Below are 23,746 nucleotides of genomic sequence, written 5' to 3' on the forward strand. Positions count from 1 at the left end.
ATGTATGCATGCGTGGGTGTACACATGTGTATGTAACACACAACACCTTTTGTGCAGACCTCCGTTGACCCCCCGTATATAAATATATATGTATGTAAAACTATCGCTTTGCTCTGCGGACATGGCGCGAACTCAGTGGTGTATATTTAACTTTTGGGCACCCGGTACTAGTAAAAGCAATATTTTTGTTTATTTGTTTTTTATTTTTTATTTATTTATTTTATTTTTTTTTTGCCCGACCGCAAAAAGACAATTTCATTGGCATTTAATGCGTGTAATTTATGAATCAATTAAATATGCGGTTGCGGGCGACGACATGAATATTTATTCGTGTCAATTAAAGATCTTTTGGTGTGAGAAAATATTTAGTTGATTCAAATAGTCCGAATTTAACATTTTGTTGCAACAACAGATCTCGAATTGATACGAATAAATATTCGTTTCGCAGCCCGTGATTGTACATTCAATCGATTCAATGACTTTTTCTTCTCTCGGTGTAAATTTCTCGCTTTACACAGGGTAATCGAAAATTTTCACCTATACTGTATTTAGTGTTTACGGTTTAATTTTGACCGTTTAATTACCGATAACCGCGTCCCTGCAGTTCGGTGGCAGAGGCGCTCCTCGACATTTACCCGGTGCAATCACTCCGTCTATTATAAATTCATTATAGTCGAATTGAAAATAAAAGTTTTTATCATAGCGAACGATTTCTAGGCCACGATGTTAATAACGTAATTGTGTTTTTCTGTTACCCCGGCGTGACGTGTGTAAAGATTGGGGAAAAAATGTTGCTTGGGCGAGGAGGAGGATGGGGGGGAGTGGGGGGGGGGGGGGGGGGAAATTTCGTCACGGGTCGTATCTACGGGTCATTCGAAAAATGTTTAAAAAGCAATCGCCGTTATCGCCAGCTGGTTCCTTATCTTTTTTCCACGAGTGATTCGGTCGCGATGAATTCAAATCAGGCCAACCTTGACTTGAATTTTAATATTTCTAGTATACAGATATATATTTATATATATATATATAAACACAAAATTGTTGTTTTGAAAAGAAATTAGTAACTCCGACAGGCAAATAGTTAAACGTGTATGTATTTAACGCATTTGTGTAGTTTTACGATTTTAATAACGCGGAGAAATGTAAGTTGTGTTTGCACTTACTCAAGCCGTAGGTAATATTCTGTCCGGAAATGAAGACACCTCACCTCACCGCCACTATCATACCTCTTATTTTTACACATACACACACTCTCACGATTAGCTGCTGAATAAACATCGGATTCCGTGCAGCAAGAATCGGGTCACGAAACTGTCTTCGCGATACAAATACGCACTGAAATATCGACGTACGTATCATTTTGATTTATTATACGGAATCCGAAATACATTTGCAGCCACCTATGATAGGTTTTAAAATACACGCACGCGTATGTACGATGAAAACTAAATTCATTTATACGCATAGATTAAAAATATATGTATGTAGATAAAATTCAGGGTGGCCACTGGTCAGGGAATTCCGCAATTCTGGAATAGTCAGAGAAATGTCAGGAATTGTCCACTGTTTTGTTTTATTTATTTTTTTTTACCTAAATACGTCCCACAATGTTTTATTAAGCTTCAGACGAGACAGATGAAATGCAAGTTTGTTTACCATCGCCGTAAAGTTCTCTTCAAACTTTGAATATTTCTAAATATTACCTTACAAACGACTTTCGTGAAAAAAAAAAAAAAAAAAAAATTAATAAATCATGAAAAATACGTATATTTTTATGAATTTGTTATAACCAATTTATCCAAATTAGTTAGGGAAAAGTCGGGGAATTTCGTGATTGAGATTTAGATATGGATAAGTTGTTTTGTTCCAGTGATTGTTTGTGTTTTTCATCTTTTTAACGAATATTACAAAAAAAAAAAAAAAAAATTTAGCAACAGTATAACATGAATGGGGTGAAAATTTTAAGTACGGTTCCATGATACCGATATAGTTGAAGTTCGTAAATGAAGATGCTGCATCTGTGTACATGTATATTATAAATATATATATATATATATAATATATAATATGCATATAATACCTGCTTGCGGAGATGAGCGAGTATAGGGTAAGGTACTTTACATATGAGATGATGCACGATACTAACATACCGAAATTACTATCGTATGTATTACGTATTTGTTGTAACGGATCGAGCGACCCGTTATGACTTGGGTCATAAATACATGTATCTCACTCATTGGTCACGTGTTTTCCCTTCTTAATTCCGCGGTATCTCCAAGTGATAACCGTGCTAGCCTTGCATTGTCCGAATAAATTTCACAATGTGAAATACCGATCGGGCCGAAAATTAACCCTGCAATACCTACGCTTAACTCTCCTTAATCGTTTTTTATCTTAAGCTAATCGCATCTAGGATCTATATGCACTTCTTGTCGGTATGCACATCACATGTTTCAATCTGTTTTTCTCATTTTCTCACATATTAATTATTTTGCAAAACGATCTAATAACTGATACAAACTATAAGTAACCTGCGAAGTGTGTTACGTCATCGTGTAACACGTGATTCTCATATTCGACACTGCTTGATGTTTAAATTTGCCTGAAGAAACTGTTTCGCTGTTCGCAGGTGTAACGATAGTTTTTTTGGAAAAACAGATCGATTTATTCGCGATATTCTCGCGGCGAGGATGGAATAAAAACAATTACTTCGATATCGATGCGAATCTCTCGATGTTCTTAATTGCCGCGCTTTGGAACGTCGTGGAAAGTGGAGATGTTATAAACCGGCTCTACGGATAGATTTATGTACGAAGAACCAATCGTGGATTCACTTTTTCCTATTTTAAATGATTTTAACTTACTTGTGTATTTATTACATCAACGAAACTGATTTGATTCGACGCTACAGTTTCCCGTTCTTTTCTTATCTCAGCGATTCTTTTTTAAATTTACTTTACTCGTCACTTTCTTCAAAAATTCCGGATTAATAAAATGTAACGCTAAAAGGTCGTTAGTATATTTTCTTAAAGACGGTGATCGAAACGTTGCAAATAAATGAGTAAAAAATTACCCATCTCCGTGGATTCTAAATTATTGATTCTTTTTATCCGTCAAAGCGAAGAAATTCTTTTATTCTTCGCGTAATATCCGTTAATTCACGAATAACAGCACGGCGACGATGAACAACGGTGTAGATTCTTCTTTTTCTTTTCTACCCCTCGGGTTCGTATTTACCGCGTGTCTTCCATCTCTTTATGCTTAACATCGTCGAGAATTATTGTAACAAACAAATGTAAACCAACCGCATCTGGTCTTTCTCCGCTGCTGCTGCGGTATAAGTATCCAGTGTGCCAGGAGAAGCGTCATCGGCATCTGCTGTTCGCAGCGTCTGAATTACGCACGTTGCACACCTGACGGCATAGTTGTTGCAGTTTATACAAGGTAGCCGGATTTGCAACACATTGCAGGGAAAAGAACGTTGGCTGATCGTACGCCATGCGCGTCAAGAGTTGGTGTAACAAGAGGCAAAAAAACAAGAAAAAGAAACAAAGATAGAAAGAAGAAAAGAAGAATAAAAAAACTCCTTGTTATACACCTAATTTTTCTCATTCGTATTTGAAGGAAGACATTTTTTTTTTTTTTTCTCTTTATCGGAATCGATTCGAAGATGGAAAAACGTCGAGGAAATTATTAAATTTCTTCGGACGTATGAAATACATACAGCGGTGAATGATGGAATAATTGGGAGAAATGAAAAAATCTTTGCGATAAGAAACTGCCGTTTCACCGTGACGAAAGACGCGTAGTATTTACTCGGTATTTTGTGCGTAATGTTTACCAAAGACACCGCAATAGCGGAATAAACGGGAACCGAAAATCCACCGATGACCGTTCGGTTTTAAGCGACTCGCCTACTGACCGCGAGGATCGAAAGTTGTTGCGTAATAAACACCGTTTCGCAAGATATTACGGGCATGACTTGAAGCCCAAGTTGTACCTCACAACTGTCGACATAATTCGTTAATAACGTGAATTTCGCTTTTCAATTGAAGAAACTAATTTTCAGACCCGTTCCTTTCTTCCGATCCTCGCTTCGATAATGTTGTCAGGATTACCCATCGCCCATTTCGGTTGTAAGGGAGTGCCCTGGTCGATTTCAAAAGAGTGAACTTTGGAAACTTTAATGTATAACGATTCATTTCGGAAAAAATCAGTATTTCGAAAATTTGGGATCGTCTCGAATTGAAAAATCTATTTATAAAATGGACAATGTATTCAGATTTTGGTAATTAAACTTGTTTAAAGTCGTTGTGAAGTTCCAAAACAATTCACGTACTCTGAATAAACGGAACGCTTTGCGTTACGGTATTATTTTTACCCTGTGCATATGTATATATGTAAAAGGCAATGTCACGGATTCTCGCCAAAAACTATTTCGTTATCCCATATCTCCAATTTTTGCTACTTTCGAATTTCACTATCGCGTTTTTCTGCTCAGACGTTATAATCGGGAAGACAACAGCTATGAGACTGTTAAAGATTCCTGTATTACACGATCTAAACTTGATTTTCTTTCATTGGATACATTTTTTTTTTCTTTCAACTTTGTTCTTTTTTTTTATTTTCACCCTTATCGCAACGTAAATGCGGTTGCAGCTCAATTAGGCCTATATTGTTTTATCGCGGTATTTTTTTTTTTTTTTTGGCGCGTACTAATCGTTACTTACATCACGAACACGTGGGTATATAATGTATACTGATAATTATCAAGGCTACCTGTGAATATTTTACTGTAAAAATTTAATTGAAAATGATTATATATTTATACAGTCATTATACCGTACGAAGGAACGATCGGTTTGAAACTTTGACGTTTCGTACGAAAACATGCTTTTTTTTTTATCATCGTCGTATCTTTAAAACATTCGTCCGCCCTACGCACGGAAATTCCTTGCTTATGAAAGAGAAGAAGAAAGAAAAAAACTGAACAAAGAACGAAATAACAAAAAAAAAAATATATATATATATTTATGCATTTTGCAATTAACCACGTTAAAAATACAAACCTGCAGCTGAGCTGCCGTAATTTATTTGTCATCGTTCCGCTTTCCTCTCGAAACTATAATGTTTCCTGTTTACCTGCAAATTGATGTCAGAGCCGGTTTAATTTATGATTGGTTTAGATATTTCAAAAAAATGTTATTTTCGTACCTCGTAACAATCATTGCTATTTTCAGTTGGATCCGTGTTTGAATTTTAGACGTTTTCTTTTCTTTCACGTATTCCCTGTTTTGTGCGTAGTTGCGTTGATGCTACAGCTTCGTATCGTTAATTTTCTTCACGAGCACCTTAACGCGTTGTTTGCTTATCCCGGATTCGTTTAATCAAAGCGCGTGTGTCGATCCGTACAATCCCTGATATACGTGTAGGCACATTTAGTGAAGTTTGCATTCACTTTTCACGCATCGATGAATATTCATTTCTAATACTCGCAATTAATTATATATATGGGGCATTCCACGTCAGATTAACAGTCCATGTACCTCGCACCTTTCGATTCTGATCAGCTTTTTATTGTGACGTTCTTACCAACCCGAGAGGGTCACGGGAATTTAATCAGATTTTTTTCAGATTAGTAATCTTAAAAACTACAAACTGATTCTATGATTCAAAATGTGATTTTTGAACAACACACGATAATGGGATCTCAATATTTACTATTTTTATGCGCAAGTTTTTAGTTCTTCCATGTCGGAATTTTTATTGCTTTTCTTTTTTTTTTCTATTTATTATACACCTGGATCTAAATAGGTTGCAGAATCGCATTATTTTCATGATTCCATCATCTATTTATATCGGGGAATAGAAAAGAACGATAACACATGAAAATAAATCTCCAATTCCGACGTGGAAAAACTGAAAGCTTGGGAATAAAATATGGTAAATATGGAAATCTCATTATCGCGCGTTGCTCAAAAATCATATTTTAAATCATAGACTCTGTGTGATTTTTTTCAGATTTCACCGGTGGCTGTAAAAAAATCTGAAACAAATTCCTACAACTTTATGGGTCGATACGAACGTGACGCTAAAAAATGATTAAAATCGTAGAGAATGAGGTTCATGGGCTGTTAATTTTACGTGGAATGCCCCATATATATATATATATATATATATATATATATATACACAGGTATAGGCGGGGCGGCTGCTCTTGGCAATTTTTATGTTCGATAAATCGCGTCTGCGAAATGCGATATTGAAATCCAATCGGGTGACGCTCGTTTCACACTCTGCATGTTCTCGTATAATATTATAACAATGTAAATGGTGCGAAAGCGCAAAGAATCATTGACCTCCAGAGGCAAATGTCAGCATTTATTGCAACAGTAATCCGCCTTACGTGCAGCCATTAATTCGCGAACACAATTCATCGTGGATTGAGACGATATTATTCACCTTCCATGAAATTTATTCTTAATCAATCAAGACCGGATGCGGAATTCGTATCTTCGCATCTAACTATTCCACCGTTGAAGTATACAATCTGAAATCACGTGCAGCGGTAGATAAATTTTATCGATAAAGATCTTTTGTGACTCACGAGGTGGAGGCGTGTGCGATTATCAACACGTATCCGCTTAAGGAACAAAGATCTATAACATTCGTGAAATACGAATCATGTCGCTGATTATTGGGACACCATCGAAAAATGACAAAAATAAATAAATGAAATTAACAAATAAATTGGAACAGCACGTGTAATTTTTGCAGTTTTTTTTTAAGCAAAATATAGAGTATTCTTGTTCTGAAGAAAAACGTTTTAAAAATTTGATTCTTGAATATGTAAATATTTTTTTTTTTGTTTATGCTGTATAATTACACTTTGTTGTGTTTTTAATTTGATTCGTAAAAATCTTTTTCATCACAAGTAATGCGAGTAGAAATTTTCGCGAAGGAAAGTGTATCATCTCGTAATTGTAGGCAATAAATTTTTGTCTAGTCGAGTGTCTGCGTGTATAATTTATGTAAATAACACGCTGCGATAATTATAACAATGTTTGTTCGTGATCTCTCCCAGATATTTTCATACACATACGTATATATAGTGACTTAACGCGACGTAAAGTTGTGCTTTGCAGGTCCGTAACGTCTACGGCGATGAAACGTGAGGGTCAAGTCTCGAGGATGTGTAATTAACGTATAGGAATAAATAAATTATTAATTTTTGGTGGAAATTAGCTATTAGGTCAGCTGCTAGAAGAGGGATTAACGTAACTAATGTCTCCTCTCCAAAAATAGATCCTATCCTTGAACGTATACGCTGCACGTTTCAAACAAATTCATTCACACGTTTTACATACTTGTGTGTGTTTAGTTATACACACGTATATTACATGGGTACGTAAGCTGGTGTGCCGAAAAAGCTTACAGAGGCAAGCGTTAATTGCATCGAATGTTTGCTCGGAGGCTTTAAGCTTGCCTACGTCTGCCTTCGTGCAGTTTTCTTTGTAAATGATATATTCGCCTATGGGAGGTTGATATTCATTCTCTAAAGTTTACCGCCATTATTCTCTATTAAACGGATTACGATTAATTGAACGTTGTCTCGGTTTTGTACACTGAGATAAAAATGTGGTAAAAATACGTTCTCAATCCTTTATTTACGGTAAAGATAAATCGTTGGAAAATAATTCACGCATCCTAAACCGATGCAAGTTACATTTGGGAATGAATTTCATTCTTGAAAGTTCCATGAAATAGATGAAAAGTTGACAATATTTCACATCGCTCGTGAACTTACACATATACCGAACTCACTCTAATTAATTTTTACTAATTGGTCATGATGGTAGAAAGGGGGGGGGAAAAAAAAACAATTTTGCTGTTCGAATCTTGGGATGGAAGTATTTTTTTTTTTCTTCAATTTTATTTTTCGTATTGTCGTCGATGTGATACATTGCGACGTATGAATATAACAGAATAATTATTGCCGCACGTTTCGGTCGGCTGAATTTGTTTCTAAAGTAAATTGTGGCTCGTGTTGCATTATAATATATATATATGCCCACGAAACCTTTGTCTTTAATTTTTTTATTGCAATTCGCGTAGGTTTAGGTGTTATATACGTATATATGTATAGACACTGAGTTAATCCAGCTCCTGTCACGTCACCCTCTTTCTTTCTTTCCATATTATTCAGCAGACGGCGGAGAAATGAGGAAAAGTTTTGAAAAATTCAAGCACGAAACACTACGACGCAATCGTACGTACCGACGGTCTCGAGATAATTAACAATTAGCCTAATTACACACATACATATATATATAAGTGTGTAATATCTTAAAAGTTATCTTATACACCGCGATACTTTCAATTTTATTTCAAACTCATTGTCAGATATCTCCACGCGTCGTTTAACTCGCAAATCGTTATACTTAGAGTAATTTCTTCTTTTCGTTTCTCTTCTCTTCCTTACGCATTGTGGAATTTTCAATTATCATTTATCGCCTGATAATTGGAATATAATTTCCGAGGCTGTGTCCGAAAATTATGCCAACGAATCGAAAAGAAGATACGATCGCGTTTACTATCTTCTTGTAGAAACCACCCCAGGTGCGGATCATCTTTTTTCGCTTTCGTTATAACGTACGTTACATACGTTTTACGATCAGAGGTTTAACTCTGCAACAGCGATAACAAGATTCAAGTTGCAAAATGAAGGGTCGTCTCTTCGTTTGCCTGGGAAATTTTGGATATTCGTACCTTTCGCGTTTTATTATTTAAATTAAAACACCTTAATCTTAATCCCATTGGCGAATTTTGTCGCCCATTCTCGAAGTCTGAATCTTTTAATTGCAAGAATGATACACTTCCGTAATACTATTATTATTATTATATTAATATAGTAACAATTTTACATATATAGGCTCGCGGAGCGAAGATGCAAAGCATTAATTCCACCCTTTATCTTTTATGTTTCAGGTGAGCTTGGACAATATTCGTTTTCTGCGTTGAAAAATATTCTTTACAAATTCCGACACACTTTCGACAGGTACGTAAGCGATTCCACAATCATCACCGAAATTTTCTGGTTATATCTGTAGTTTCGTAGAATAATTTCGTGTATCGTGGATTCGTGTACGTCGAACGTGATACCGAATCGATGAACCGGAAGTGCGAAGAGATCGCTGTCGATGTATCCGGGGAAGCGAGGAAGTGCGCTTTTATTCTTTATCGCTGGGACGCGTTAGGGTCGAATTCTAGACTGTAGGCTTGGAAGACAATGAACCGGGATAAATTTCACTTTCGCTTCACTTTGGCCGGAAGAAACATCTTCAAAATGTATACGCATACCTGTAACTCTATCGGGTTTCGAGCGATTTATCTGCGCATATGCGGCACGCGTGCTCTATCAAAACTGCTATGCATATTTTTAACAAAACAGAAAATAACCGAGGTTGGGATTAATTAGTTATTATACTATGTATCGGATTGTAAAAAAGAAAAAAATTTATAAGACCAGAAGTTAGTTTTTTAGGCTACCGAAGGCTCGCTAAAAATAGTCTCTTGTTATTTTATAATAAATCTAATCTTTCAAAAGTTATTTGAGATCCTTAAGTACCTTTTGACCTTAAAGAATTTTTGAAAGACTAGACTTATCATAAAGTGATAAGAGACCTTTTTTGTAGAACGTTGAATTCCCTACTAAAATACGTTATCGTCTACTCGGTACACTAATACGTCGACGAGTTATAAAATTCCAAAGTTGAAAACAAATTTTTTCCCCCATTTTACTTCAATGGGAAATAGAAAATAGCGACGAGGCACCTCTAAATATTAATATTAACAGCTGAAACTTGGACAGCATCTTTTTTTCGTCATTTCGAAAAATATTTTCGTCTTAAATTTTGAAAAAAAAAAAAAACAAATAGTCGAATTTTTTGATAGTCTGATATATATACATATACATGTATACAATATTATCCTATAAGAAAAAGTTAGCTTCTTTAAATGAGTTTGAAAATAATTTGGGCTTATCGTCGGTTATATAAATTACTTGTCTTGAATGAATCTAGAATTTCCGTACGGAGCTGACAAATCTCCTTTCCTTCCACACATACATTTACGTATATGTAGTGTCGTCGTGTAACGCACGACGAGTTTCACGATATACGTGAAATATGATAGGTATCTTGCAGATGGATCAACAAGGCAGAAGTCCGTTCGTATCGTTAGAGGTCAACTTTTTAAATTGACCTAATTTCACAAGTTTCGGTCAAAGTTCATGTGACCCACGTTGAGCGTATGCGAGGACGACATCGTATCAGCTACTCGTACACAATCTCTCTCATTTCTCACGTAAAGATGTTAATGCGGAGAAAGAAAATTGAATTTTTTCAGTAATACACTACACCGACGTGAACAAGACTGAAAGTTCAAATAATGAAATCATATTATACCTGTTATTGCCAGAGGAACGGTAAACAAAAAAATATGTTGCGAACAATTATACGGCAAAAGAAATGTTGCGAATCGCGAATAGAAATGATGTAAATATCGCCAACTTTACACGCACGTCGTGAAAAATGTGACGAAACATATTTTTTTTTTTTTTTTTTTGAATTTTACGATATATCTGTGTACATTATTGCTGTTGTTTTTGTTTTTGTCATCGCGTAACTCTTCGCCTTGCGTGAGATTATTGTTGAAAGTTAGGCGGTGAGCGTTTATATTCGTAAAACCTCTCAAGTTGGTTACCTCACTAATTACCAGTCAAGGTTCTAATTTCCATAATAGAAAATCCTCCGTGTATATATATATGTATATATATGTATGTATGTATCTATGCATCTATGCACACCTAACTAACCGTAGTTAAACTGGAATCGCGTGTTTCGGATTGAGTCTCCGGCTGCTAGTGTTGGCTGACGCGCATGCGTGGTAAGAAAGCATGGCAAACCGGAAGTTGGCGTAATATCCTTTGCTCTTCGCTTCGACCAACCGTCGCTATGCAGGTTTGCAGAAGCTTTGACACCGCTGAAATCGTGGAAATGTATCGTCCTTGTTTTTAGGTTGTTGACGAATTTTTGCCGCCCCACCCCTCAAATTAACTTGAAATAATTTAGAAACAATTGCCTAATTTTTTCAGATTTTTACCCCAACTCTAAGATAGTCCGCAGTGTGATACAAGTTTCTTATTGAAATAAAATGTGAGGAATTTTTTTTCCCAGTATATGTATTTTATTGTAAAGGTAATAATGATCGAAAAAATTTTCAGGTGCGAGATTTCAGTGAGCATTGGTGCTATCATCTGAAAAAAATCACATCCTCGTCACCAGTCAATATAAACGAATCGCACACCCTCGAAATCTGACATTTTTTTTCTTTTTTATTATTTAGAGGAAGTGCAATTCGTCCAGATTGACTGGTGATTTTTTTCACACGCTAGCACTAATGACTACTAAAATCTCGCAGTCAGAGATTTTGTAGAACATTGTTATTTTTACAGTAAAATGTATACCGAGAAAAAACGTTTTTCTTCGTGTTATTTGAAGTTTAGGCGGGTTACGATTTTCAGGCGTCGGAACGTCTTCAGAAAATCGAAAACAATTATATACATATTTAACGAGCTAGAATAATTTTGTTTTCCGATTTTCTGAAGACGTTCCGACGCCTGAAAATTATATACATGTATAATAACTGTGACGTTGATGAGGGGGCGTAAAGGAATGAATGAAAAAAGAAGGAAGAAGAAAGAAGAAAAGGTGATGAAAAAATTCACGCGTCAATCAAAGACTGATTCCTTTCACCGGAGAAAACTTTCGAGTCAAGTTACCTAGGCTAGAGGCGTTTTGGGTGTTCACCAAACAAAAGAAAGAAACGAAGAAAGAAAAAAAAAACGAATCAAATAACCGCGCACTTTTTTTTCCTCTCTCTATCTCCTCATGACATGCGTTTTACGTTTTTTTTTTATTTTTTATGCTCTGTTTTTATTTCTTGCTTCGTTTGTTCGTCCCGAAATTGAGGATAATCGTAGTTAAAAACAAGTATTTCCTTGTAAGTATAACGTCTCTTGACGTATGAGGAGTTCTTTTTTTTTTTCTTTTCTCCTCTTCAAGACACACGTGTCCTCAATTATTCGCCATATGCCAAACCCTGCGATTTGTTCGTTTCTTTCGCTTCGTAATGTACGTGCCCGTAGTAACTCATACCTGAATATTCTAGTACGATACAGGTGTATACAGAGAAAGTTGGGAGGGGATCTATCATTGAGTAAAGTTTGTTTATCATTCAGCACCGGAAACATCCGTTATTACGTTTGACGTGTGCTAAAAAGACGCGAGAGTTGTTTGAAAATGAAAAAAAAAAAGGGAAGGAAAGAAATGAAATTAGGGTAATGAAGACGAATTGAAACGGTTGCGTGGTAAATAATTAAAAGAAAGTTTCAAATTTCGACAAATAAGTATATTATATATACACGTTATAGTTTATACATTACATGTGTTTTTATACTCGAACAAACGACTTGTGACGAAAGAAAATTATAATTAGATATAATGCGGACAATTGTATAAGGGAATGAAAAATTTGTGAAAATTTTCCTTACACCTCAAACTTTGACTCGACACTTCTTTTAACGACTCAACTTATCTTTGTGGAATAATATTGAAGAACGAAGGGAAAAACACCGGTCGACCGATCGCTGCTTCGTTCCTTTCGGTTCACTTTTGGCCTTCGGCGTTTAGGTAATGCTACTCGAGAGTTTCGTACTTGATTAACTTACCTATGAGTACGTAATTGTGTGTAATAAGAAAAAAAAAAAAATTAAAAAAATGAGACGAGGAAAACCATCGATCGACGTTAATGGAAAACGACGATGCTTTGAAATTCATCGAGTGCATTTGTGACGAACGTTGTTTCAATATCGTTTCACGATATCACCGAACTGCGACGAATTTTTCCAGCAGAGGCAATAATTCCACGCTGCATCCGATCTCTGCTTTTGTTGTTTTTGCATTATAACTACTATTATAACCAATATCCACATATCTGTGAACCAACTGCCGCCGGTCTTGCGGGAATGCATTATACGCTCTTCGGTTCAACGGCCAGTTTTCATCACCGCATGCAGTTACAATGATTGCGGATTTAATCGACGTCACCGAACGTGCAATTTACAACTTGACGATTTGCAAATCGCGCAAATCATCACGCTTCAGGCTCTGATGAGACAACATGCGTCTCTCCTCTTCCTATTCAATGTATACAAACTTATGCCGAATGAATTCCGTTCGTTCAACCGAAACGTTCTACGTTGTTTCTCAAATTTTTATTTTTCTTTTTTCTTCGTTTCACCCTCTTCTCCTATTCATCGTTGCGATATATTCGATGTGTAACGAAATTCATTCACTGCAACGCCAAGTCTGACCTTGTCGTATTGCCGTCTATCTGTGAAATCTATTCAGTCAAAGCATAATGAATTCCAGAGACTCGTGTTGTGTCGAAACTTCATCGTTTCGAAGGATCGTCGGGGTCGTGAAGGATTGATTGTAAGTGGTGTGCGGATGAAACTCACAAGGTGACGACGCGTAGTTAGTCGTGTTTGAGTGTTGGCGGGTGTGAAGATTTCTTTTCGCCATTTTTTTGTACGTTCGATGATTAGTGAAGCGGATTTTTGCTTGCATGCATACATGTGTATGTGCATATATATATATGTATATATTTACATGTATGTACGCACGTTGCTCGTATCATGTCGTTATGAGCTCCTCTTTACACCTTGACCCAAAAACTACCGTTCGTGCTGTTTTGTAAGTATTTTCGTGTGTCACCGCCGAGCCGATGTCGTCTATCCGGGATCTTTGCAGTTGAACTGTTCCGTAGAAAATTAAATTTACCTTTCTCTCGTTTTTCATGTCTTGTGTATAATTTGAATATTTAAACGATTCTTACCGCGAATGGAAATACGATAAAACGAAGGAACGCTGGAGCGCTACGAAAATTGAAGAAATTCTATCGCGGACTGCAGCTGGATGAAAATTGACGTCATCCATCGGTAATTGGCTTGCGTTGAAGGTTCCCCGCCGTATTATTCATTAATCGATTGTCCTCCGATAAACTCGCGGAAATCCGCGTCCGATATCCGATACGTACCTATATATTAACATTGAAATAGAAGAATAACGTCAAATATTTTCTCACAGTTGTCAGTTTCGCCGGAATTCTAACTGTCAGACTTGTGCAAAATTTATTGCAAAAATCCGGTTTTACCACACCAATTTCCGTCTGTATAATATAATATAAATATATTAGTCTTTGCAGTCGTTCGGTTTTTCCAAGGCCAACGTGTTTGCGAAACGACTGATTCTTCCGACTGGATCCAAGGTATTTATTGTAATAGGAAAAACTGTGAACGGAAAGAATCGGTTGAAACTAATTGACACGGGGGAGGGGGGGGGGGGGGGGGGGGGGGGAAGTAGACTTACGGATCGACGGAGGGAAGTTGGAATTATCGACAAAGGCCTCACGATTCCCCTTGATTAATTGTCGCAGCTGTATTTAATCAGACGACGATAAATAATTTGTCCTTTATTTCTTTCAATGATATGTGCGAACGCCGTTTAATACCATTAGCGGTGCGGGATTGTCGTTGTTTAGATCTTACGTACGGAACGAATGATTGGATCGACAAGGTCGTCCCTCCTCTCATACCTATTTCAGATGCATCTCTTTTCTTTCTCGAATAAATATTGTTACTATTATACATGTAAATTTATAAGCGAAGAGAAGACTCTACTCGGGTCGCTTCAAGGAGTCGAGAAGCTGATCTTTCGAGATCTAAAGATATTTATTACTGTTGTTATTGTCATTACTATCATTATTATCATTATCACCATCACTATCGCAATTATACTATTTATTATTATTACACTATTATTATTATTATTATTATTATTATTATTATTATTATTATTATTATTATTATTATATCCTGCATCTGGAAACTGACCTGACTCACTTACCAGTGAAATTATTGGAAAACGTATCGATTCCGGGATCCAAATCATCCGACAACTCACATGGAAATACGCACCGTAAGCACAGCGCTCGTTTTTCGAGTGGCTGCATGTGTACGAATTGATTGTTTGCGTTCGTTCGCGTAGACCGGGTTTATTGTTTATCCGGATCTCGTCTCCTCTCCTCTCTCCGTCTTACTCGCAATTTTTGTCACGCTCTCACGAAGGCCTAATCATCTGTCTCTCCGGCGGTATACCGTGGCGATGTTTTTTCGTCATCCGTTTTGTTTGTTCGACAAATTTCACCCGCGGTTTTATTATGTACTCTGCTGCTGGATGCGGATAATCCGGTTACGTATATCCGCGCTGGTTAGAATACTTCAAATATTGTTCCGGTTATTCAAATGATGTTTTTCAGCCTCGTTGTAAGAAATATTTGCGATATCTTGTAGGTATACCTATCTCTGGTGTATAATATTGGAAAAAGGCACGCTGGTGATAAGTTTTCACGTTGTGTAAAATAGTTAACTACTTCAGGCGAAATGTAATTTTTTTTTTTTTTTTTTATTCTGCCCTACATTTTTCGATTCAGGTACTTGATTTTTTTCTATTCTTATCCTTTTTCAACCTGCAGGTGAAAGCAGAAATCCGATTTCGTCATTTATTTACTTCGTTACCACGAAATTATATTTCATTGTTCGTTTGTTCATTGTCCGTGATTTTCCTTACGGTTTTTACAATCGCTCGCTGTGTATGAAATACTCGGGTAAAATAATGTTGAAAAGGGAAGGGGGGGGGTGGGATGATCAAATGGCTTTAAAGTTTAATTGGATTCCATACCATGTTGTTAATCTCATTCTAAATCCTCCTCTCCTTTTTCTTACTATGTATAAACTATTTAATACCGAGGCCAACGAGTTTCCCCGGTGACAACTGATGCGGCTAGAGGTGGGGGAAATTAACAATGCCTGCAGAGTAATTAGTTTTTACATCTTGGTATTGTTTTGTTACTGTTGTTGGTTGGTATATGTGTATAACATACCTAGATATATCTAGTCACCGGAGCGTAACTTGCGGACTTCCTGGACGGACGCGTTATTGTTGTCGTAGGACATTTTCTATCTCTGTGGGTAAATAATGTATATATGTATGTATATATATACACACGCTGACAGGACAATATGAACAATTTTTTATAACTGAACATTTTATGTTTACACGGGTAAGCGAAGTTTTATTGCGTGTGTCGCGGTTCGCAATTGGACGAAAAAATAAAAACATTTCCACCCTCAACTACAGTTTTCATAATGTCAATATTTATGTGCTATATATTTTTTAAATTTAAAGAACGAAGAGTACCGTAATTGAGTTTTGACAATTAGTAATATCCTGAAATATCAAATCATCGCGCTACACAATTATTCATCATTCTAGCATAAACTTTATTCTTACGGCAGCAGCAGCACGATTTAGCAGATAGCGAAAAGCGTTTGATTTTAGCCTGACCTCGATTGTAGTAAATATACAAACTCGTCGTTGACTAAAATTAATACGGTTCTTGTAATGGCGTGGCGCAATTCGTCATGCCAATTGGTTGGATCGAAAACAATTTTGGCAGAGACCGTCCAGTTTCGTTGTCTCCTTCAACGAAATACGTTGGCGTCGAAATCGCATCACGGCCGTGATCTTGAGACTTGTGAATTCTCTCCTACCTCGTACGGAAGTAATAACAAGATGAAAAAGAAAAGAAAACAAGAATAATTTGACCGTCGGATGACTATTAACACACCTTTAATATTTATTTTGTTGCACTTTCTCTTTACACGTTGCAGGTACACTCACTTACCTAAATAATCTAGGCATCCTCCTTCTTTTTTTCACATTCTTGCATCGTAAAACAGCAAAATAACACTACGTTTCATTTTTATTATTATTATTTTGTAATTCTTCAACGGGTTCTTTCAACCAACATATATATTATAAGCGACAATGAGATTTGATTCGCGACATGTTCCGCAGCGCGGTGTGAAGAGGTAGCGTTGAAAATGAGAATAATTACCGGTTGTCCGTTCGTCGTTCCTCTCTGTGCTTGCTTACTTCCGGTTTGTCTGTGAGAGAGAGACAGAGAGAGATTGTCACCGCGAAGTGCAGAAAGACGAGTACCCCGTGATCGAGGGGTATGTACTCATTGTCACGTATGTTGGTACGCGTATGTAAAAGAACCAAGAAGGAACGGCACTCGCACCGAGGTACTTGAACCCCAGACTTAATCGCCCAGCAGCAGAAGCAGCGATAGCGGCAACTCTCGCAAAACTTCCTATTCGTGAGAGGGAATCGCCGTTAACCTTCGTCTGGTTTTTATTGTTAGCTTTTATCGCCTAGGATGCGAATTCGAATATCGTATAATTCCCTCTCTGTAAATCGGTGCATGTGGAGCAACCTGCAGCGGCGGCGAACTTGGCCATCTATGCACTCGACTCGTAAAGACGACAAATGGAAGGAGTAAACGACAGACGATGATTCATCTTGTACTTTTCTTGTATCTTATTCTTATACCCAGGCAACGAGCTGGCCCGGGGTTGATATTCCGAATTTGAAAAGTTCCGAGAACGGCGAATTTTGAATTTCTTTCGTGGCGAAAGTTGATGTAAAGATATCGAACTTTGACGAATCGTCAAAGTTTCGAATGGTCCGAAAGTGCGATGTTCCGAAAGTGAGAAAATTACTAAAAACTGAAGCATCGAAATTACGAATGATCGAAAATTTTGAGTTCTGTGAATTTACGGCTTGGTGAAATTTCACAGCTTCAATCTTTCTTTGTTTTGGATTTTCGATATTTTTACGCTTGGAATCTTGTTCATTCGGATATTCGGTTTTTCTGACTTTTTACACCTACTTCGCTGTGTGTGTGCGCTTTAATTTTTGGAATCTTGCATTTCTAATATTTATTACTGGCTTTTCAAAAGCAAAAATCAAAATATTACCTCATCTGTTATAATAATCCGACCTCGGAGAAGAGGAGAGGAGAGGAGAAACAGGCGATTCTTCTTTTGAGCTGGCGCCAGCGAAATGTGTCCCCATCTAGCATCCGATAATGCTATGCGGTCCATCGATCATTCCCTTGATATCCGCTTGACGGACGTTTCGATACGAACGCTTCCGTCGGTCACGTGAGTTTTTCCGGGGAAGATGTATACATGTATATGTACATGCTTATCCGTATAACATTCCTTCCGAGGTCACGTTCTGTTCGATATTCTGAATTTACTTTTCCACCTTTTTAGTCAACTTGAATATGTGTATATTTATATGTATGTATATTCTTTTTTTTTCCACCCTCAAAATTACGTGTATTCTTGGGAAGAAAATCTCTGGCAATGAGACGAGAGATCAAACATGGACACTTTCGATGCAATATTTTCTCGTTATAGTTTCAAGATTGTTGTCGCGCGAGTTTTTCAATTATCTTGACGTTACTACAAAAACGGTATTGAAAACAGCATTATTTCAGCGCTCCTTCCGCAGCATTGAGACAAGAATTTCAAAATAGTTTTCCACCTCGTACACATTCGGAGCTGTTTCATAACGAGGCAAAGTCCCGTTGTAACGCCATTTAGGCTCGTGGCTCGTTATCTATGCAATATTATATATATTTCTCTGCAGGGTGCGTGTCGGAAGATGTACATATAGGTATAACTTGAGCGTCGATGAAAAAAATTAAAAATATGAAAGAAAAAAGAATTCCCGCATGCTTGCGAGAGGAATTGAAAATTGAATCACCGTCGTCTACACGGTTGACGAATTCGACGCGTGGTGGAACATTTCCAAGTTTATTCGTACGTTATACGCGTCTTCTTCATTAGAGAAAAACAGGTGGAGAAATTGTGCTTTTTTTTTTTTTTTCTTTTCACCTACTCTTTGAAGAGTTAATTACTTTTGCGGTTTGAACGGGGAAAATGATTTGTCGAAACTGCGTCATGGTTGTAATTTATATATAAACAACGTATAACGTATAATGTAAAGTAAAGATAGAAGTTTAAAACAGCAGTCGGTTTGTTTAGTTCTGCTTTGCATTGTAATTGGAAAATGTAGTTTCTGCTTCCGTCTATTGTTGAACGGCTATTATTGTATCCGCGCTTGGAAGTACAGGGTACAATATATATATATGTATATAAAAACACACACACACACACACACACACACACATATATATATATGTATATATGTACGAATACACACCCTTTCTTTGCTGTTATAATTAAATAATTGTTTGCAGAATTGTGTAAAGGTGTGCGTGTGTAATATACACACCTATAATCACGCGTTTAGCTACATATGCCAGGTAGTTTTGTTTGCACAGGTGTGTCTCGACGAGGGGGAAACGATGTAGCAACGCTCACGTTGCGATCGCGTATTTTCTTTCTACAATCCGCGTTTTAATCTATCCACACCTGCCTATTTATGGGTATCACGCATGTCCCGTGAATCCGTCCAGTCCTCGTCTGTTCTGTGTACGATTTATCGTAAAAAATGGTCGTTGTGTGTATAAGAAAGTTATAGAATTAAGCAAATGATGATTTTTTTTTTGTAATATGATTAATTTAGTTACGTATTTTTGTTGACTCGAGGCACTGAGTTTTGCTGAACAATATTGTGTAACTTTAATGTACGGCAAATTCTTAATACAGTTTATAAACGTTGGTGGGGATTAAATGCGTAACGCGTTGCGGGAACTTGATCCTTTGAAAATAATCGCTACATGCACATGTATATATGTATATAGTTTCAACCGTATTTCTCAACCGAATGCCAATCTGATTTCCTTCTCGCTCTTACTTTTACTCTCGTGTGATTATATGCTTACTTGTATCGTTTTCTGTTGCACGTATATGTGTGATTACGTGTGTGCACGAGGTGTGCATATACTTACCTATAATAATAAGATATAACGCCTCAACGAGTTTCAACTTTCGATTGGTTAATTGCGATCATAATTAAATTCAACGCGGTATCGCGCCTGACTTGATTTTTATTTTTATAAAATTTATAGGCTTATTGATTAGCCGTATCGTGTAGCGTATCTGCAAAATTTGATGCAGTTTTCTACCTCTCTCTCTCTTGGAACTTACGTTGGAATAGGCTCAATGAAAAGAAGTTACAGAAATTGAAATAGAGGAAGCTTTCGACACTTTGCCCTGGTTAGACGAAATAGAGTCGGGGACGAAAAATAGATATCGTGAAAGAAAGGAACTGAAGCTTCAAATTGCAGCTCGTATAACATATATACATATATGTATCAATTGGAAAAGGGAAAAAACGCGGCGAACGAATGTATCGAGTCTACAAAACGAGTGAGAAATGTAAGCTCCACCTGCAATTACGTACCACACGATGATGTGAATAGAAAGCGACGTATAGAAAGCTTGAAATGAAATTGAAATTGTTCAGTCAAAGAGCCAGAAGAGCAGAAAGTGTTGTTTTTCTATTTTCTTTTTCCTCTCAACGTCGTTTTTGCTGCTCACAAACATGCGGATAAAGGATCTTAATATAACGCGGTATCGTGCAAAGTGAAAAACTAAAAAGAAGCTCGCAGGCTTCATCTTCACCTCGAAATGAATGATCGATTGGGTAATAGATCAGTAATAATCGCTGGATCGGATGTTCGGATCAAATGTTCAACGTTTATTCTCCTTTGCTTCTTGGACGAAGCGTTTTTTGGGTGACACCCTGTACATTTTTGAGCTCTATATTGTATGTTGAACCAACCAAAGATGAATAAAAATTAAAAGAAAAGGAATGTAACAGCAACTTTGACTGTGACGATTTATAGCCTGGATGCGAAAAATGAAGATTTCATTTCTAAGTTATCATCAATTATAACTTTGCGTTTTTCTGCAAGTTTTTCAACAACATACGATGAACGAGAATTACATGAATTTCAGTTTATTTCCAAAATATCCAAATTTATATAAAATACCGTATTTTCCGTAACCGAGGATCAACTCGACTTTTGGGATGCGGATGCAAAACAAATTTCACTCGGTCGTATCGATTTTGATGAATTTTCCATTTTCGCTCCACACCCTGCCGTACGGTATTCGTGCCCCGTCTTCCTCGTACAGAGAGTACAGTTAGTTAACACACGCGTTCAAGATTATATCGGTGACGTCATCGCAGGACCGGCGATTGGGGCCAAACGGCTTGAACCCCGACCGTTTTACGAATCACTCGCTGGTCTCGTGCCCTGTTCTTCGGTCGGCCCATCCATTCGCGCCTCTATGTTTCATTATCGGTGCTCGTGATTCATCAGCATTAATCAGTGGATACGTTGTTGCACACGTTGATGCTCAAGGAGAATATGCCGGTTCGGATCTCTCGGAACAACCAAAAGCATCCACGCTTTGGAACGACGATACGTGCTTTCCGTAGAATAAAAATAACCGATCGCGAATTAGTTTTACTCTTATTACTTTATACTATTAATTTCTGACGTTTTGTTTCTCGCGGAAACACCTCGAGGGTAGAAAATGACGTTCGGTCGAAGGTACGTTTATTTTCGAGATGATTATCGGTCATAGTGTTTTCTAACTAGTCTTCGAATTTCGACCCTGACCTAGCGAGTGATGCGGTATTCGCAAACACGTATACGGAGATATTCTAGGAATTACTCGCAACTCGGATCGGAGTATAACTTTAACTAGTTAACGAACTAATTGCTACTTTCCGACGGTGTGGGTCGGGACGATTAGCTCCGTAAGCCAGCGAGTATTCTTACGCAAGCACAAGTTATACGTCGGAGCGTGGAACGTTGCTCAAAGAGTGGAAATAATCGATTGAATTCGTAATCACGTTCACGTGCATCGTATATTTCGCCACAATACTCGCGATCCCTTTCGTCGATTGTTTAACGTTACGCTGAAATTTCAAAGGTAACGATAAAAGAAAAACCGACCCCTTTCGACATATCGAATCGAAAAATATTCCACCAACGTCGGAGACCTTCGGACAAACAACGAGGATAAGCGTACAATTAGGGGTTAAAAAATGAGGAAACAAAAAAGACCGGTTCGTGTCGGAATTGTGACGGAGGAAGTGGGCGGCGACGTCTCGGCCGACCGAGGTGTCAAATATTAATGATTTTCACCGCGTGTCAAGAGTGCAGTAGCCCCTTGGAAAGGACCGTCTTGGCTCTCTGGTCACGTTCCTCAAGACCATCGCAACGCTTCCTCCGGTTGCATAGGTGTAAAGGAGAACGCCAGGGTCCGGCATGGTGAAACTACCCGTACACCCAACCATCCTCGGACACCTTCGCGCACTCGTGTCGTACCCACTCCGTCGCTTCCATTCCTTTCCATTCCATTCCATTCCATTCCATTCCATTCCATCCTCTCACACTTTCGACGCCTCACGCACACACACGCGTGAAAAACGTCTCGTTGTTCGCCCGTCGGAGATAGAAGCGTGGGCATGGGGCACGGGCACGAAGCCCCCATCCGTGTACCACTACGGTAACCGGGAACGAACGAACGAACGAACGAACGAACGAACGACCGACTGTCTCTCTGTGTGTTTGACAGCAGTCAGTAAGTCGGTTACATTCATCCGCGAACCGGCCGTAGTCGACCGTACAATAATGACTGGCCACCTCCTCACTTACTTCACTAGACTTCGAGACTTGTACTCGGGGTTTCTAGTTAATGTTTAAACGGTCGTTGAACGATACGGGAATTCGTTTTGCTCAGGTGATACTCGGGAGTCTTTTACTATGTATACCTGCTAGTCGTTCTTTTATTTCCTTCTTTCTTTCTTTCTTTCTTTCTACTTTGACTGATGAACGTGCTTTGGACAAAATCGGTATTCACGTGCACACACACACACCGGCCATAATGGTATTCGACAATAATGTCAGGGTGAGATAGTGTCTTGTGGTGAAAAAGGAATCGGAAGTGAATCGTGCTCGGTGGGATTGACCTACTCGTCGTCGGCATCGGATAATCACGTCGATCGGATCTTCCTTATTCTTGATACCATTTCTACGCGATTGGTTTACTTCGTTAGCTCGGAAGTCTGCGTTCATTGGAATTTAAGAGAAGAAGGAGAGCAAGGAACGTCTAAATTCTGAACTCTGGCTATCGGCTTGGGCGTTGCTGAATCTTTTACGCAACATAGTTTGCCTTGCGGACGTTCGCTCTTTATTTTTTAAATACCGAGGCAATTGAAGAACGGGTCAAAGCCGATTGGTCATTGAGAAGGAATATCAAAGTAATTGTAGAGATAGATGACAGCTGCTCCCTGTGTGCCAACTTTCTGCATACTTTTCGATTTCTTCGACAACGAATTGTGCCAACTGGCGAGTGGATAACCAGATGTGCAGGTTGTAGTGTTGGTGGTAGTGCTGGTGGTGTTTCATCCCACAGTGTCGGTGGGTTTGACGCTGTTTATTTGATAGTAGTGCGCGTGCAAAAAAGGGAACCGAGCAAATGTATAATCCGGAATTACTGAAGACCGTCTGGACGAAGATCGGACAAATGTGTGGATACATGATGTGCGCAAAGTCCTATCTCTCAGGCGAGTTGTTTTTTACGTATTATATTATTATGCGTACATATTTATATGTGTATACACATGATATACGCGTATACAAAATACCCCGCATAACTTGGCTTCTACTTCGGTTTTTCTATGCCTGTACACGTTTATCCTTGGGTGTTTATATTCAT

At 37.9% G+C, this 23,746-nt stretch overlaps 1 protein-coding gene across 4 annotated transcripts in view; it reads left to right on the plus strand.

Annotated features, from left to right (window-relative positions):
* The window catches only part of LOC124298105 (serine/threonine-protein kinase tricornered), a 117,012-nt gene that overhangs the window by 32,442 nt on the left and 60,824 nt on the right, over nucleotides 1-23,746 (plus strand). Inside the window, exon 1 of one of the 4 annotated variants that reach the window (XM_046749714.1) lies at nucleotides 22,626-23,594. The exons of the other annotated variants lie outside the window; for them this stretch is intronic. Within the exon in view, the coding sequence (XP_046605670.1) occupies nucleotides 23,507-23,594 (88 nt within the window). The 5' untranslated portion in view covers nucleotides 22,626-23,506. Of the gene's footprint in view, nucleotides 1-22,625; nucleotides 23,595-23,746 lie in introns of those variants that run through there. 4 annotated transcript variants of the gene reach the window in all.

The sequence above is a fragment of the Neodiprion virginianus genome, chromosome 2 (assembly GCF_021901495.1).
Source record: "Neodiprion virginianus isolate iyNeoVirg1 chromosome 2, iyNeoVirg1.1, whole genome shotgun sequence".
NCBI classification, from domain to species: Eukaryota; Metazoa; Arthropoda; class Insecta; order Hymenoptera; family Diprionidae; genus Neodiprion; species Neodiprion virginianus.